Source organism: Bombina bombina, chromosome 9 (assembly GCF_027579735.1).
Source record: "Bombina bombina isolate aBomBom1 chromosome 9, aBomBom1.pri, whole genome shotgun sequence".
Lineage (NCBI taxonomy): Eukaryota > Metazoa > Chordata > Amphibia > Anura > Bombinatoridae > Bombina > Bombina bombina.
Genome location: NC_069507.1, coordinates 249,002,100 through 249,020,412, shown reverse-complemented (window position 1 = coordinate 249,020,412; position 18,313 = coordinate 249,002,100). Strand labels below are relative to the sequence as shown.

At 39.9% G+C, this 18,313-nt stretch overlaps 1 protein-coding gene across 1 annotated transcript in view; it reads right to left on the bottom strand.

Moving 5' to 3' along the window:
• The window catches only part of SORCS3 (sortilin related VPS10 domain containing receptor 3), a 1,163,020-nt gene that overhangs the window by 91,305 nt on the left and 1,053,402 nt on the right, over nt 1-18,313 (bottom strand). Inside the window, exon 21 of the mRNA XM_053693001.1 lies at nt 5,505-5,628. Coding sequence (XP_053548976.1) covers nt 5,505-5,628 — 124 coding nt within the window. The remainder of the gene's footprint in view (nt 1-5,504; nt 5,629-18,313) is intronic.

Genomic DNA, 18,313 nt, shown 5'->3' with positions numbered 1-18,313 from the left:
AAAACATTGGAGATGCGCATAGCAGGAGGAAGGTCAAGAGCGTAGGCCACAGGATTAACCCGTTGGAGTATTCGAAAAGGACCAACATAACGGGGAGCCAATTTATTGGAAGGCACAAGAAGGTTCAAGTTGCGGAAGGACAGCCAAACTCTCTCACCAACCTGGTAGGAAGGTGCGGGCAGACGCCTACGATCAGCCTGGAACTTTTGGCGCTGCATAGAACAATGAAGGCAATCCTGAATCTGCACCCACGTAGAACGGAGTTGCCGGAGATGCTCCTCCAATGCCGGAATACCCTGAGACATGAATGAATCGGGCAACAAGGATGGTTGAAACCCATAATTCGCCATGAACGGGGATAACTTAGAAGGAAGCATTAATAGCACTATTTACGAGCAAACTCTGCTAAGGTAACAGTTCAGACCAATTATTGTGGTGATCTGAGACATAGCAATGGAGGAACTGTTCCAGAGCTTGACCGTTCCGCAGTCCCATTGGATTGAGGGTGATATACCGAGGAGAAGTAAAGCTGGATCCCCATTTGAGCACAAAAGGAACGCCAAAATCTGGAGACAAACTGGCTACCCAAGTCCGACAATATCTCCTTGGGTAACCCATGTAAATGGAAGACCTCCCGGGCAAAAATTGAAGCAAGCTCCTGAGCAGTAGGCAGCTTCATCAAGGGAATGCAATAAGACATTTTAGAAAAAACGGTCAACCACCATAAGGATAACAGTATTGCGATTGGAAACAGGGAGCTTGACAATGAAGTCCATGGAAAGATGTGTCCAAGGACGCTCACTATTAGCAATAGGTTGAATAAGACCCACAGGAAGACGTCGAGGACTCTTATTCTGTGCACAAACTGAGCAGGAGGCAACATAGGCAGCAACATCAGAACAAAGACCTGGCCACCAGAATTGTCAAGTGACAGACCAAATCATTTGGTTCTTGCCTGGGTAACCTGCGGCTTTAGGATAGTGGTAAGTGTGTAAAAGTTTAGTTAGAAGATTCTCAGGAACAAAACACTTACCACTAGGTTTCTCAGGAGGTGCATTGGTTTGTGCAGCCAGGATCTCCTCCCCCAAGGGAGAAGTCAAATTAGTACGTATGGTAGCCAAAATATGGTCAGGAGGTATAACAGGAGAAGGTACAGACTCCTCCTTGGATAGAGGCGAAAATTGTCGAGAGAGGGCATCAGCCCTAACATTCTTACTACCAGGTAGGTTGGAGACCACATAATTAAACCGAGACAAAAATAGCGCCCATCTGGCCTGTCGGGGCAACAAACGTTTTGCTTCAGATAGATAAGTTAAATTATTGTGGTCAGTAAGAATGAGCACTGGCACGCTAGTACCCTCGAGAAGATGCCTCCATTCCTTGAGTGCCAAAATTATGGCCAGTAATTCCCTGTCGCCAAATTCATAATTGCACTCCGCTGGAGAAAATTTCTTAGAGAAGAAACCACACAGATGCAAGGAACCGTCAGACATAGGACGTTGAGACAAGAGGGCACCTACTCCAGTCTTAGATGCATCGACCTCAAGAACGAAAGGCAGGACAGGGTTAGGATGAGCCAGAACTGTAGCGGCAGCAAAGGCAGTCTTAAGACTATCAAAGGCCTTAATGGCAGTAGGTGACCAATGGAGTGGATCATTCTCTTTACGGGTCATGTCTGTGATAGGTTTGACCAAGGAAGAAAAGTTTTAATAAACAGTAATTGGCGAACCCCAAAAAACGTTGAATAGACCGAAGACCAACTGGGCGAGGCCACTGCAGAACTGCAGATAACTTGTCAGGATCCATGGAGAACCCTGCAACAGAGATAACATAACCTAGGAAGGTTACTTGAGTCTGATGGAACTCACATTTCTTGAGTTTACAAAACAGGCCGTTCTCACGTAGTCTCTGAAGAACCCGTGTAACATCAGAACGATGAGCCTCAAGTGTGGGTGAGTGTATGAGGATGTCGTCTAAGTACACCACAACACACTGTTGCAACATATCTCGTAGGACATCATTAATAAATTCCTGAAAAACAGCAGGAGCATTACATAGGTCAAAGGGCATTACAAGATACTCATAATGCCCGCTCCTGGTGTTAAATGCTGTTTTCCATTCGTGGCCCTCCTTAATCCTAACAAGATTGTACGCTCCTCTCAAATCAAGTTTAGTAAAGACCGTAGCTCCCTTGAGGCGGTCAAAGAGTTCCGTAATGAGCAGAATAGGGTAAGCATTCTTAATAGTAAGACGATTAAGACCCCTATAATCGATGCATGGTCTTAACTCGCCACCCTTTTTCTTCACAAAGAAGATGCCAGCCCCTGCAGGAGAGCAGGATTTGCGGATGATCCCCCACGACAGAGCATCAGCAACATACTCCTCCATAGCACAATTCTATGCAACAAAGTGAGGGTACACCCGGCCCCGAGGAGGAATGGATCCGGGTTGCAGGTCTATGGCACAATCGTAAGACCGGTGAGGAGGCAACGTACCGGCACGCACCTTGTCAAAAACGTCTAGGAACTCTAGGTACGCCTCTGGCAATTGAGATACCAAAGGAGTGCACAAGACTTTAACTGGTTTCCGAAGTGGAAATACATTGCGGGGACCATGAAAAAATTTCGGACCTGCGCCAGTCGAGACTGGGATTGTGCTTTTGGAGCCAAGGATAACCCAGAACAACCGGAAAATGCGGAGAGTTTATCACCTGGAACTGGAGGGTTTCAAAATGGAGAGCCCCAACAGCCATGGACAACTTAATAGCATACTAAGCAACAGATCTTGTACCTTGCTGAATGGACATGAGTCGTTTAGCAGCAGAGGAGGAGCGAGCCGAAACATCAAATATCCTTCGAAAGGAGGCCACAAATTCAGGGTAATTTGAAATCACAGGTTTATTAGTCTCCCACAAGGGATTAGCCCAGGCAAGAGCTGTGTCAGAGAGTAACGAAATGAGAAATCCCAACTTAGCTCTGTCAGAGGGAAACGCCTGAGGTAACATCTCAAAGTAAATGCCCACCTGGTTTAAAAACCCTCTGCACTGAATAGGATCACCTCCATATCGCTGAGGTAGAGGTGCAGAACCGGACATGCTCCTGGTAGGCATAGGTGCAGCAGTGGAAACAGGAGCAGCCATAACTTGCGGGACACTTTGGTCCAAATATGCAGTGTGAGTCAGCAGGGTTTGCAGGGCTAGTGCAAATTGATCCAAGCAGTGATCCTGTATATCCATCCTGGAAATGATGGCAGGTTAAGGTGGATTATTAGCACCATCAGGATTCATGGCCTTTGCGTAATGTCAGGGTGCCAGGAATCAGACTGATACGAGAAGTGCAAAAATAATCACACCTTTATTAATAGCAAAAAATAATAAAAAGTCCACAAGTCAAATAACAAGCCAGGAGTCAAAACCAGAGCTGGTAGTCAGGCGAGCCGAGTCAGGAGCCAAAGCGAATAGTCAGACGAGCCGGAATCAGGAACAAGGAAAACAGCAGAGTCAGGAACAAGCCAGGGATCAGGAACCAGGAAGGACGTCAGGCAGCCAGGTAATACACAGGAACTCTCACAAACAGGTCTGAGACAACGCAAAGGCAAAGCATACTGAACAGAGGCCCTTTAAATAATAAGTGATGACATCACAATTCTGAGACTGCATCCTGTCTCACACGGATGATGCACACCAGTCTGGCCATAAAAAGAAGTGCAGGAAATGAGCAGCATCCCCCACAATGCACCATAGTCAGCAAGAGAGGTGAGTAAAATGGCTGCCAGCAGCACATGGCAAACAAAACAGGGAAAAAACCCTGACAATAACATTGAGCTCATGCACATGAATTTACCAAGGAGTGAGTACTGCTTGGCTAAAATGCAAGTCTGTCAAAAGAACTGAAATAAGAGGGCAGTCTGCAGAGGCTTAGCTACAAGGTAATCACAGAGGTAAAACGTGTATTATTATAACTGTGTTGGTTATGCAAAACTGGGGAATGGGTATTTAAGGGATTATCTATCTTTTAAAACAACAACATTTCTGGTGTTGACTGTCCCTTTAAAGAGTATCATAGCTACACAGTACAAGACTGTGAAATTCACCAAAACCATCTGTAATATCTCAGTAGGTTACGGAACAGAAGACCTTGTGAATGCACAGATCTTGCTAATGATGATACTGCAGTACAAGAATGTCTGATGATCTTAGGGTTGGGATAAAGTTTGGAGTCAGGTTTAGAGATAAGCCCTTGAATAAAAGTGATAGCTGCAGAATGTTTTGTAATAATATACTGTACTAGAGTGCTAAAACACTCTCTGACATACAAGGGGTTAAAAGGAGCTTCCCAGTAGCATTTTTGAATGTCACTTTTCATCACAGGTGACATTGCTGGAGACACTTACTCCAGATTGTTTCTATCTATTCTCTGACAACTGTTTACTGGAAAGCAAATCTCCAATTTAATAAAGTTCACTCAAGAGAACCTCAACAAATAAATATGATATTTTGAAGAACGCTGTCCACCAATTTTAATATAGCTATTTATATTGACAACTTTTTACGGCAGTGGTAGTCAGTAAACCATTCAGGTACACAAAGTGTCATGTAGTCAGCAAACACCCACCTGTTCTGCTTGCGTGATATAATGCAGCTTCCCTAGAGCATGAAAATCTCATTTTAAAGTCACCATAATAAAATAAAGTAAAATATAATGTGTAATTATTGAACATTTTTTGGAGAACAGAATCTGATGGTAATTTGGGCCATAAATCAAGTTCAAGTAAGTGTTGTGCCTTTAACTCAAGCTCATGGATCACCAGAAACCTCACAAGTAATCTCATTAAGGCTCTGTACATGTGCATAAGATAATGCACATGCACAAGGATTACTATTATATAGGGAGTGTGGTGGACAGTATAGAGAATGTGTATAAAAATAAATCCCTTCCAGGGATCTCTTGTCAAACAGTGACATTTAAATAAATGTTTATTGGCTTTTTCCTTAAATTAATATGATGACAATACTAAACTTGCCTTTACATTTGAGTTTTGTAACATTGAACTAATTTTCTACATGTCTACTATATACTGTATACCTAATCAATTAAAGGGACATGAAACCCACATTTCTTTCTTTAATGATTTAGAAAGAACATGCAATTTTAAACAACTTTCCAATGTACTTCTATTATCTAATTTGCTTCATTTTCTTGATATCCTTTGTTTAAAAGCAACCTGCTTATTGGCGGTTGCACATATATCCCTTGTAAGATTGGCTTACCCATGTGCATTGCTATTTCTTGAACAAGGGATATCTGAAGAATTAAGCAAATTAAATAATAGAAGTAAATTGGAAAAGTTGTTAAAATTGTATTCTCTAGCTGAATCATAAAATAAACATTTTGGGTTTCATTTCCTTTTAAACATTTTATGGAAAATCCAGTTTTGAGTTGTTTACCAAGGAGAATGAGAAATGCATAACTGACAGCTAATGGTTTGTGCAGAGTCACACTCACCATGCACAGCGACCTCCTTTGTGTCCTGTATGAGCGTGTTTCCTGCCGCAACCTGCACTGTAATGGAGTTTGTTCCTTCTGTGCTAAACACGAATGAAATGCTGCTCTCCAAGGTGATCAAAGGCTGGAAGCACACAAAGAATATATAACCTCTTCATTGACAGAAAAGACAGAAATCATTAAACAACCAATGAAAGTTCCATTATCTGAATTTTGCAGAACAGCTTGGCTCAAATAAATAGCTTTCCCCATCATATTAAGCCGGCAATATCTCCCTTTTTCTTATGTTCTCCCACATAATTATTAGCTGTACTACATTAGATCAAAGAAACTTTTTTTATATATATAATAATGTACTTGGTCCTTTATGTTTCATTTTTTAGAGCAATTAGCTTTTTTTTATGAAATGCCAAAGAATTTCTTACAACTGAGATTTTAACCATACGTTACCCCACAATCCAGCAATTTATTTCACCCACTATTAAATTTATGTCAAATAACGTATCAGTAAAAAGTTATTTTTTAGCAATCCATAGAACGGTTATAACTTATCATCATGGTGGCCAAAGACAACCTAACATTTCCCTGGCAATAGCAGCAGTCAAGGGGTTAAAATATAAGGAAGAATGAGACAAAAATCTTACATAAAAAAACTTATCAACTGATTTATCTACAACAATCCCATGGTCGCTATAAGCAAGATGCATACTAGCACACTAAGACCTAGATTTGGAGTTTGGCGTTAGCCGTGAAAACCAGCGTTAGAGGCTCCTAACGCTGGTTTTAGGCTACCGCCGGTATTTAGAGTCGTGTAGGTAAGGGTCTAACGCTCACTTTTCAGCCGCGACTTTTCCATACCGCAGATCCCCCTACGCCATTTGCGTATCCTATCTTTTCAATGGGATCTTCCTAACTCCGGTATTTAGAGTCGTTTCTGCAGTGAGCGTTAGAGCTCTAACGACAAGATTCCAGCCGCAGAAAAATAGCAGGAGTTAAGAGCTTTCTGGCTAACGCCGGTTTATAAAGCTCTTAACTACTGTACCCTAAAGTACACTAACACCCATAAACTACCTATGTACCCCTAAACCGAGCTCCCCCCACATCGCCGCCACTCGATTAAAAATTTTAACCCCTAATCTGCCGACCGCCACCTACGTTATACTTATGTACCCCTAATCTGCTGCCCCTAACACCGCCGACCCCTATATTATATTTCTTAACCCCTAACTTGCCCCCCACAACATCGCCGCCAGCTACTTAAAATAATTAACCCCTAATCTTCCGACCGCAAAGCGCCGCCACCTACGTTATCCCTATGTACCCCTAATCTGCTGCCCCTAACACCGCCGACCCCTATGTTATATTTATTAACCCCTAATCTGCCCCCCTCAACGTCGCCGACACCTGCCTACACTTATTAACCCCTAATCTGCCGAGCGGACCTGAGCGCTACTATAATAAAGTTATTAAGCCCTAATCCGCCTCACTAACCCTATAATAAATAGTATTAACCCCTAATCTGCCCTCCCTAACATCGCCGACACTTAACTTCAATTATTAACCCCTAATCTTCCGATCGGAGCTCACCGCTATTCTAATAAATGTATTAACCCCTAAAGCTAAGTCTAACCCTAACACTAACACCCCCCTAACTTAAATATAATTTTAATCTAACGAAATAAATTAACTCTTATTAAATAAATTAATCCTATTTAAAGCTAAATACTTACCTGTAAAATAAACCCTAATATAGCTACAATATAAATTATAATTATATTATAGCTATTTTAGGATTAATATTTATTTTACAGGCAACTTTGTAATTATTTTAACCAGGTACAATAGCTATTAAATAGTTAAGAACTATTTAATAGTTACCTAGTTAAAATATTTACAAAATTACCTGTAAAATAAATCCTAACCTAAGATATAATTAAACCTAACACTACCCTATCAATAAAATAATTAAATAAACTACCTACAATTACCTACAATTAACCTAACACTACACTATCAATAAATTAAATAAACACAATTGCTACAAATAAATACAATTAAATAAACTATCTAAAGTACAAAAAATAAAAAAGAACTAAGTTACAGAAAATAATAAAATATTTACAAACATAAGAAAAATATTACAACAATTTTAAACTAATTACACCTACTCTAAGCCCCCTAATAAAATAACAAAGCCCCCCAAAATAAAAAATTCCCTACCCTATTCTAAATTAAAAAAGTTACAAGCTCTTTTACCTTACCAGCCCTGAACAGGGCCCTTTGCGGGGCATGCCCCAAGAAGTTCAGCTCTTTTGCCTGTAAAAAAAAACATACAATACCCCCCCCCCCAACATTACAACCCACCACCCACATACCCCTAATCTAACCCAAACCCCCCTTAAATAAACCTAACACTAATCCCCTGAAGATCTTCCTACCTTGTCTTCACCATCCAGGTATCACCGATCGGTCCTGGCTCCGATATCTTCATCCAACCCAAGCGGGGGCTAGACATCCACTGAAGAAGTCCAGAAGAGGGTCCAAAGTCTTCCTCCTATCCGGCAAGAAGAGGACATCCGGACCGGCAAACATCTTCTCCAAGCGGCATCTTCTATCTTCTTCCATCCGGAGCGAAGCGGCTGATCTTGAAGACCTCCGGCGCGGATCCATCCTCTTCTTTCGACGTCCAACTGAAGAATGAAGGTTCCTTTAAGGGACGTCATCCAAGATGGCGTCCCTCGAATTCCGATTGGCTGATAGGATTCTATTAGCCAATCGGAATTAAGGTAGGAATTTTCTGATTGGCTGATGGAATCAGCCAATCAGAATCTAGTTCAATCCGATTGGCTGATCCAATCAGCCAATCAGATTGAGCTCGCATTCTATTGGCTGTTCCGATCAGCCAATAGAATGCGAGCTCAATCTGATTGGCTGATTGGATCAGCCAATCGGATTGAACTAGATTCTGATTGGCTGATTCCATCAGCCAATCAGAAAATTCCTACCTTAATTCCGATTGGCTAATAGAATCCTATCAGCCAATCGGAATTCGAGGGACGCCATCTTGGATGACGTCCCTTAAAGGAACCTTCATTCTTCAGTTGGACGTCGAAAGAAGAGGATGGATCCGCGCCGGAGGTCTTCAAGATCAGCCGCTTCGCTCCGGATGGAAGAAGATAGAAGATGCCGCTTGGAGAAGATGTTTGCCGGTCCGGATGTCCTCTTCTTGCCGGATAGGAGGAAGACTTTGGACCCTCTTCTGGACTTCTTCAGTGGATGTCTAGCCCCCGCTTGGGTTGGATGAAGATATCGGAGCCAGGACCGATCGGTGATACCTGGATGGTGAAGACAAGGTAGGAAGATCTTCAGGGGATTAGTGTTAGGTTTATTTAAGGGGGGTTTGGGTTAGATTAGGGGTATGTGGGTGGTGGGTTGTAATGTTGGGGGGGGGGTATTGTATGTTTTTTTTTACAGGCAAAAGAGCTGAACTTCTTGGGGCATGCCCCGCAAAGGGCCCTGTTCAGGGCTGGTAAGGTAAAAGAGCTTGTAACTTTTTTAATTTAGAATAGGGTAGGGAATTTTTTATTTTGGGGGGCTTTGTTATTTTATTAGGGGGCTTAGAGTAGGTGTAATTAGTTTAAAATTGTTGTAATATTTTTCTTATGTTTGTAAATATTTTATTATTTTCTGTAACTTAGTTCTTTTTTATTTTTTGTACTTTAGATAGTTTATTTAATTGTATTTATTTGTAGCAATTGTGTTTATTTAATTTATTGATAGTGTAGTGTTAGGTTAATTGTAGGTAATTGTAGGTAGTTTATTTAATTATTTTATTGATAGGGTAGTGTTAGGTTTAATTATATCTTAGGTTAGGATTTATTTTACAGGTAATTTTGTAAATATTTTAACTAGGTAACTATTAAATAGTTCTTAACTATTTAATAGCTATTGTACCTGGTTAAAATAATTACAAAGTTGCCTGTAAAATAAATATTAATCCTAAAATAGCTATAATATAATTATAATTTATATTGTAGCTATATTAGGATTTATTTTACAGGTAAGTATTTAGCTTTAAATAGGAATAAGTTATTTAATAAGAGTTAATTTATTTCGTTAGAATAAAATTATATTTAACTTAGGGGGGTGTTAGTGTTAGGGTTAGACTTAGCTTTAGGGGTTAATCCATTTATTATAGTAGCGGTGAGCTCCGGTCGGCAGATTAGGGGTTAATGTTTGAAGTTAGGTGTCGGCGATGTTAGGGAGGGCAGATTAGGGGTTAATACTATTTATTATAGGGTTAGTGAGGCGGATTAGGGGTTAATAACTTTATTATAGTAGCGCTCAGGTCCGCTCGGCAGATTAGGGGTTAATAAGTGTAGGTAGGTGGAGGCGACGTTGTGGGGGGCAGATTAGGGGTTAATAAATATAACATAGGGGTCGGCGATGTTAGGGCAGCAGATTAGGGGTACATAGGGATAACGTAGGTTGCGGCGGTTTACGGAGCGGCAGATTAGGGGTTAAAAGTGTAATGCAGGGGTCAGCGATAGCGGGGGCGGCAGAATAGGGGTTAATAAGTGTAAGGTTAGGGGTGTTTAGACTCGGGGTACATGTTAGGGTGTTAGGTGCAGACGTAGGAAGTGTTTTCCCATAGGAAACAATGGGGCTGCGTTAGGAGCTGAACGCGGCTTTTTTGCAGGTGTTAGGTTTTTTTTCAGCTCAAACAGCCCCATTGTTTCCTATGGGAGAATCGTGCACGAGCACGTTTTTGAGGCTGGCCGCGTCCGTAAGCAACTCTGGTATCGAGAGTTGCATTTGCGGTAAAAATGCTCTACGCTCCTTTTTTGGAGCCTAACGCAGCATTTTTTTGGACTCTCGATACCAGAGTTAATTTTATGGTGCGGCCAGAAAAAAACCCGCGGAGCGTTAACAGCCCTTTTACCGCCGAACTCCAAATCTAGGCCAGTCTTACTTGTCATTGCCAATCGAAGGTTACATAAATAAACAACAAACTGAATCTAATATTAAATGTTTGTTAAATGAATACGTGTTGGGGGGCGAAGAGTTTTGCCATATAAATTCCTATTGTTTTCTTTTAAGACACTAATTATAACTATTAATTTGCTTAAATTGTACAAATGGGTACAACAAACACTACATACAGAATAACATTACTGTAAAATAATTCTGTTCTCTCAGTCAAGTCCATTATACAAAGATATATTATATATAGTATATACAGTATATATATATATAAGGTGTGTGCATTAGTCATTCATTTGTATAAATAAATGACAAATAAGACCGTGGGTAGCGGGCGGCATTTGGCTCTTTTTGGAACTGGATTTTTTAATTTACAAGTGCAACACACATTCACCTAGATAACGAGTTTTGCGTTCATGTTTTAATGCTGAAAAAATTGCCATTTCAGCGATAAAACAGCAGCACAGCCATTACGAGTCTTGTCGGTATAGCTGTACCGCAAGCATTTTAGACTGTAACGCAACGTCAGTCCCGCACTCAAAAAAATGACGTTTTTGCGTGGGATTTCCATAGCGCTGCCATTACATGTTTTGCAGTGAGGCTAAAAAGCTTGCGTTACACCCTATACTGACACGATCCATACCGCCATCTGAGAGCAGTAGTTATGAGTTTTACGCAACAAAACTGTTACACAAAACAAAAACTAAACTGTTAGAAAGTACACTAACACCCATAAACTATCTATTAACCCTTAAACCGAGACCCTCCCACATCGCAAATACTATATTAAAGTTATTAACCCCTAATCTGCTACTCCCGACATCGCCACAACTAATAAAATTTATTAACCCCTATTCCGCCGCTCCCCTACATCGTCACCACTATAATAAAGTTATTAACCCTAATTCCCCCGCACCCCAACATCGCCCACACTATAATAAAGATATTAACCCCTATTCCGCCGCTCCCCGACATCGCCACCACTAAATAAAGTTATTAACCCCTAAACCTCTGGCCTTCCACATCACTGCCACTAAATAAACCTATTAAACCCTAAACCCCCACATCGCAGAAAACTAAATTAAACTATTAACTCCTAAACCTAACAACCCCCTAACATTATATTACAATTACAAGATCCCTTTCTTAAAACAAATAAAAACTTACCTGGGAAATTAAAAAAAACTAAGTTTAAACTATAAATTAAACTAACATTACTATTATACTAAAATTAAAATAACTATCCATTAAATACATTACTCATTAAAAATAACTAACACTACTAAAAAATGTAATCTACAGTTACCAACAATTAATACTAAATTACAAAAAATACTAAATTACAAAAAATAAAAAAATACTAAATTGCGAAAAATAACAAACAAAATTATCCAAAATAAAAGCAATTACACCTAATCTAATAGCCCTATAAAAATAAAAAAGTCCCCCCAAAATAAAAAAAAAACTAGCCTACATTAAACTACCAATAGCCCTTAAAAATAGCCCTTAAAAGAAATCAGCTATTTTCCCTGAAAAAAATACAAAGACTCCCCCAACAGTAAAACCAACCCCCTAAAATAAAAAACCTAACTCTAACAAAAACTTAAGCTACTCATTGCCCTGAAAAGGGCAATTGTATGGGCATTGCCCTTAAAAGGGCATTAAGCTCTTTTTCTTGCCCTGAAAAGCATAATTTATGCTTACCTGATAAATTCCTTTCTCCTGTAGTGTAGTCAGTCCACGGGTCATCCATTACTTATAGAAATATATCTCTTCCTAACAGGAAACTGCAAGATAATTACCCAGCAGAGCTGCTATATAGCTCCTCCCCTCACCTATCATACTCAGTCATTCGACCAAAGCAGACGAGAAAGGAGGAACCATAGGGTACAGTGGTGACTGGAGTTTAATTAAAATTTAGACCTGCCGTAAAAACAGGGCGGGCCGTGGACTGACTACACTACAGGAGAAAGGAATTTATCAGGTAAGCATAAATTATGTTTTCTCCTGTTAAGTGTAGTCAGTCCACGGGTCATCCATTACTTATGGAATACCAATACCAAAGCTAAAGTACACGGATGAAGGGAGGGACAAGGCAGGAACATTAAACAGAAGGAACCACTGCCTGAAGTAGATTTGGATGTTTGAAAGGACCCTGAATTAGAAGGTCCTGTCTCAGAGGCAGAGACCACGGTGGACAGGACGACATGTCCACTAGGTCTGCATACCAGGTCCTGCGTGGCCACGCAGGCGCTATCAGAATCACCGAAGCTCTCTCCTGTTTGATCTTGGCAATCAAACGAGGAAGCATCGGGAATGGTGGAAACACATAAGCCATGTTGAAGACCCATGGGGCTGTCAGAGCATCTATCAGCACCGCTCCCGGGTCCCTGGACCTGGATCCGTAACAAGGAAGCTTGGCGTTCTGACGAGACGCCATGAGATCCAGATCTGGTTTGCCCCAACGACGAATCAGTTGAGCAAAGACCTCCGGATGAAGCTCCCACTCCCCCGGATGAAAAGTCTGGCGACTTAGAAAATCCGCCTCCCAGTTCTCCACGCCTGGGATGTAGATCGCTGACAGGTGGCAAGAGTGAGACTCTGCCCAGCGAATTATCTTTGAGACTTCCAACATCGCTAGGGAACTTCTGGTTCCCCCTTGATGGTTGATGTAAGCCACAGTCGTGATGTTGTCCGACTGAAATCTGATGAACCTCAGAGTTGCTAACTGAGGCCAAGCTAGGAGAGCATTGAATATTGCTCTTAACTCCAGAATATTTATTGGGAGGAGTTTCTCCTCCTGAGTCCATAATCCCTGAGCTTTCAGGGAATTTCAGACTGCTCCCCAGCCTAGAAGGCTGGCGTCTGTTGTTACAATCGTCCAATCTGGCCTGCGAAAGGTCATCCCCTTGGACAGATGTGGCCGAGAAAGCCACCATAGAAGAGAATCTCTGGTCTCTTGATCCAGATTTTCTGGCGACTTAGCCTTAGTACCCAAAAACGGATAACAATTATATAATTAACGTTTTTCTCACAGTCAAATACACTGTCACAGGACTGCTGTGCCTGATTACCTCCCTCAAAATGGATTTTGAAGACCCCTGAGCTCTCTAGAGACGATCTGGATCATGGAGGATGAAGTAGACAGATTGTGACTGAATTTTTACTGCGCAAAAAAGCGCTAAAATAGGCCCCTCCCACTCATATTACAACAGTGGGGAAGCTCAGAAACTGTTTCTATGCAGAAAACAAAGATGGCCATGTGGTAAAAATCATGCCCTAATAAGTTTTATCACCAAGTACCTCACAAAAACGATTAACAAGCCAGTAAACGTTTTAAACATACATTTGAAAGTTATGTATTATTATTAATAAGCCTGCTACCAGTCGTTTTTACTGCAGTTAAGGCTCATACATTATTTCAGTATTAACAGTATTTTCAGAGTCAATTCCATTCCTTAGAAAAATACATTCAGTGTACACACACACACACATCAGCCTGATACCAGTCGCTATCACTGCATTTAAGGCTGAACTTACTTTACAATGGTATCAGCAGTATTTTCTCAGTCAATTCCATTCCTCAGAAAATAAATTACTGCACATACCTCATTTGTTGCAGGGGGGCCCTGCATGCTATTCCCCTTCTCTGAAGTTACCTCACTCCTCAGATGAGAAACAGCCAGTGGATCTTAGTTACGTCTGCTAAGACCATAGAAAAACCCAGGCAGATTCTTCTTCTAATGCTGCCTGAGAATAAACAGCACACTCCGGTGCCATTTAAAAATAACAAACTTTTGATTGTAGAAATAAACTAAGTTAAAAAAACACCACAGATCTCTCACAGCTTCCTTTTTAGTTAGGCTGCAAGAGAATGACTGAGTATGATAGGTGAGGGGAGGAGCTATATAGCAGCTCTGCTGGGTAATTCTCTTGCAGTTTCCTGTTAGGAAGAGATATATTTCTATAAGTAATGGATGACCCGTGGACTGACTACACTTAACAGGAGAAAGGGCATTTAGCTCTTTTAAGAAAAGCCCAAACCCTAATATTAAAAAAAAAAACACCCCAAAAAAGTTTAAAAAAACAATAACCACCGACGATCAACTTACAGTTTCTGAAGTCCGGACATCCAGGCGGTAAGGTCTTCATCGATCCAGGCAGCGTCTTCTATCTTCATCCAGGCAGTATCTTCTATCTTCTTCCCGGCGGCGCGGAGCGGGTCCATCCTGAAGACATCTAGCGCAGAGCATCCTCTTCAAAATGGTGTCCCTTGCATTCCTATTGGCTGATTCGAAAATCAAATCAGCCAATAGAATTTCAGTAGCTCTCATCCTATTGGCTGACGCCGCCTGGATGGATGCAGAACTCACTGCCTGGATGAAGACTTCTCGCTGCCTGGATGTCCAGACTTCAGAAACTGTAAGTGGATTATCAGGGGTTAGTGTTAGGTTTTTTAAACTTTTTTTGGGTGTTTTGTTTTTTTTTTAGATTTGGTTTCGGCTTTTCTTAAAAGAGCTAAATGCCCTTTTCAGACAAAGAAAAAGAGCTGAATGCCCTTTTAAGGGCAATGCCCATACAAATGCCCATTTCAGGGCAATGGGTAGCTTAGGTTTTTTTTAGAGTTAGGTTTTTATTTTAGGGGTTGGTTGGGTGGTGGGTTTTACTGTTGGGGGGCCTTTGTATTTTTTGTACAGGTAAAAGAGCTGATTTCTTTAGGGCAATGGACTACAAAAGGCCATAAATAATAATAAATAAATTTTATTAGTCTCTGCAATGTCGGGGGCAGCGTATTAGGGGTGTTTAGACTTTGGGTTTATGTTAGGGTGTTAGGTTTAAATGTAACTTTCTTTTCACCATAGACATCAATGGGGCTGCTTTACGGCGATTGCCATACCGCACTTCAGGTGTTAGGTTTTTTTTCTTACACTCTCTCCCCATTGATGTCTATGGGGGAAAGCGTGCACAAGCACGTCAAAGCAGCCCTTGGCTTTTGTGCGGTATGCAGCTTAAGACCACCATATTGCACGCACAAAGAGGCTTTTCAGAAACTCGGAATGACTGCTATGGGGGGTGAAATAACGAAACTTTTGTTGCGTTTGTTTCCCACCCTGATTAGCTCAAAAACTCGTAATCTAGGTGAATGTGAATAACAAGCCATTAATATGACTGTTTGGAATAAATAGACATTGCAAGATACTGCGGTGACTCAGGGTTTTTCTGTAGGAAGAATAATACTTGTCAATATTGCAAATTTTTCACATAATTACCAGTTATAATATAGTTCATCTGCTTGGTAATTTAACTTTCAGAAATGATGCTGGTTTTGTCATTATTTCTTGTTTACTGTGCACTCACAGAGTGTGATACTACAAACAAATTGCAAAGCAAAGGTTGTTTACTAGTTTTGGTTTTGATTTTCTCAGCTAAAAGACGGCATTTAAAAAGGCATTGCAGTTTATGTTTTTGTAAAAGGGTGTTACTGTACTGAGAAACACACACATGCACATATACACACATCTAAACACATACACACACCACACATACATAAACACACATATATACAAATACACATACAACCATATTTAGACTAATACACACACCACACATATATACACACACATGCATACACACATCAATATATATATATATATATAACACAAATGTATGCACATACATACCACACTTACATACACCGACACATACATAATAAAGACATATACATATATACACACTACAATTATATACACAAACACATACATATTAAAAGACATATACATATATACACACTATACTTATATACACAGACACATACATATTAAAGACATTTACATACACACACACTAAACTTATATACACAGACACATACATATTAAAGACATATACATTCATACACACCACACATATACACAGGCAAATACATATTAAAGACATATACATATATACACACTACACTTATATACACAGACACATACATATTAAATACATATACATACACACACACATCACACATATACACAGACACATACATATTAAAGACATATACATACATACACACCACGCTTACATACACCGACACATACATATTAAAGACATATACATACATACACACCACACTTACATACACCGACACATACATATTAAAGACATGTACATATATACACACTACACTTACATACACCGACACATACATATTAAATACATATACATACATACACACCACACTTATATACACAGGCACATACATATTAAATACATATACATACATACACACCTCACTTATATACACAGACACATATATATTAATGAAATATACATACATACATACCACACTTACATACACCGACACATACATAATAAAGACATATACATATATACACACTACAATTATATACACAAACACATACATATTAAAAGACATATACATATATACACACTATACTTATATACATAGACACATACATATTAAAGACATTTACATACACACACACTAAACTTATATACACAGACACATAAATATTAAAGACATATACATTCATACACACCACACATATACACAGGCACATACATATTAAAGACATATACATATATACACACTACACTTATATACACAGACACATACATATTAAAGACATATACATACACACACACATCACACATATACACAGACACATAAATATTAAAGACATATACATACATACACACCACACTTACATACACCGACCCATACATATTAAAGACATATACATATATACACACTACACTTACATACACCGACACATACATATTAAATACATATACATGCATACACACCTCACTTATATACACAGACACATATATATTAATGACATATACATACATACAAACCACACTTATATACACAGACACATACATATTATTATTATTATCGGTTATTTGTAGAGCGCAAACAGATTCCGCAGCGCTATAAACAAAGGCAGAGTACAACAAAACATTTATATGGATCTAACGGGTAGAGGGCCCTGCCAAGAGTCGCACTGTTGTAGTCAGCTCTTAAGAAGGTGATCTACAAACAGCTGGACTCTTAGGCTTAAATGCTAAGGGGGTTCAGGGGCATGGGGGAAGAAAATCTGGTATAAAGAAAGGTTAGTGTAGATTGTATGCATCCCTGAACAGTAGAGTCTTTAGGGAGCGCTTAAAGCTTTCAAAACTAGGGGAGAGTTTTGTGGAGCAACGCAGAGAGTTCCACAAGATGGGAGCCAGTCTGGAGAAGTCCTGTAAATGGGAGTGTGAGGAGGTAACAAGAGAGGAGGAGAGTAGGAGGTCATGAGCAGAGCGAAGGGAACGGGAGGGAGAGTATCTGGAGACAAGGTCTGAGATATAGGGGGGAGCAGTGCAGTTGAGGGCTTTGTATGTCAGAGTGAGAATTTTGTGTTTAATCCTAGAAGCAAGAGGAAGCCAATGAAGGGATTGTCAGAGAGGTGCAGCAGATGAAGAGCGTATTATATACACAGACACATACATATTAATGACATATACATACATACACACCACACTTAAATACACCGACACATACATATTAATTACATTTACATACATACACACCACACATATACACAGACACATACATATTAAATACATATACATACATACACATCACACTTATATACACAGGCACATACATATTAATGACATATACATACATACACATCACACATATACACAGACACATACATATTAAATACATATACATACATACACATCACACATATACACAGACACATACATATTAATGACATATACATACATACACAGCACACTTAAATACACCGACACATACATATTAA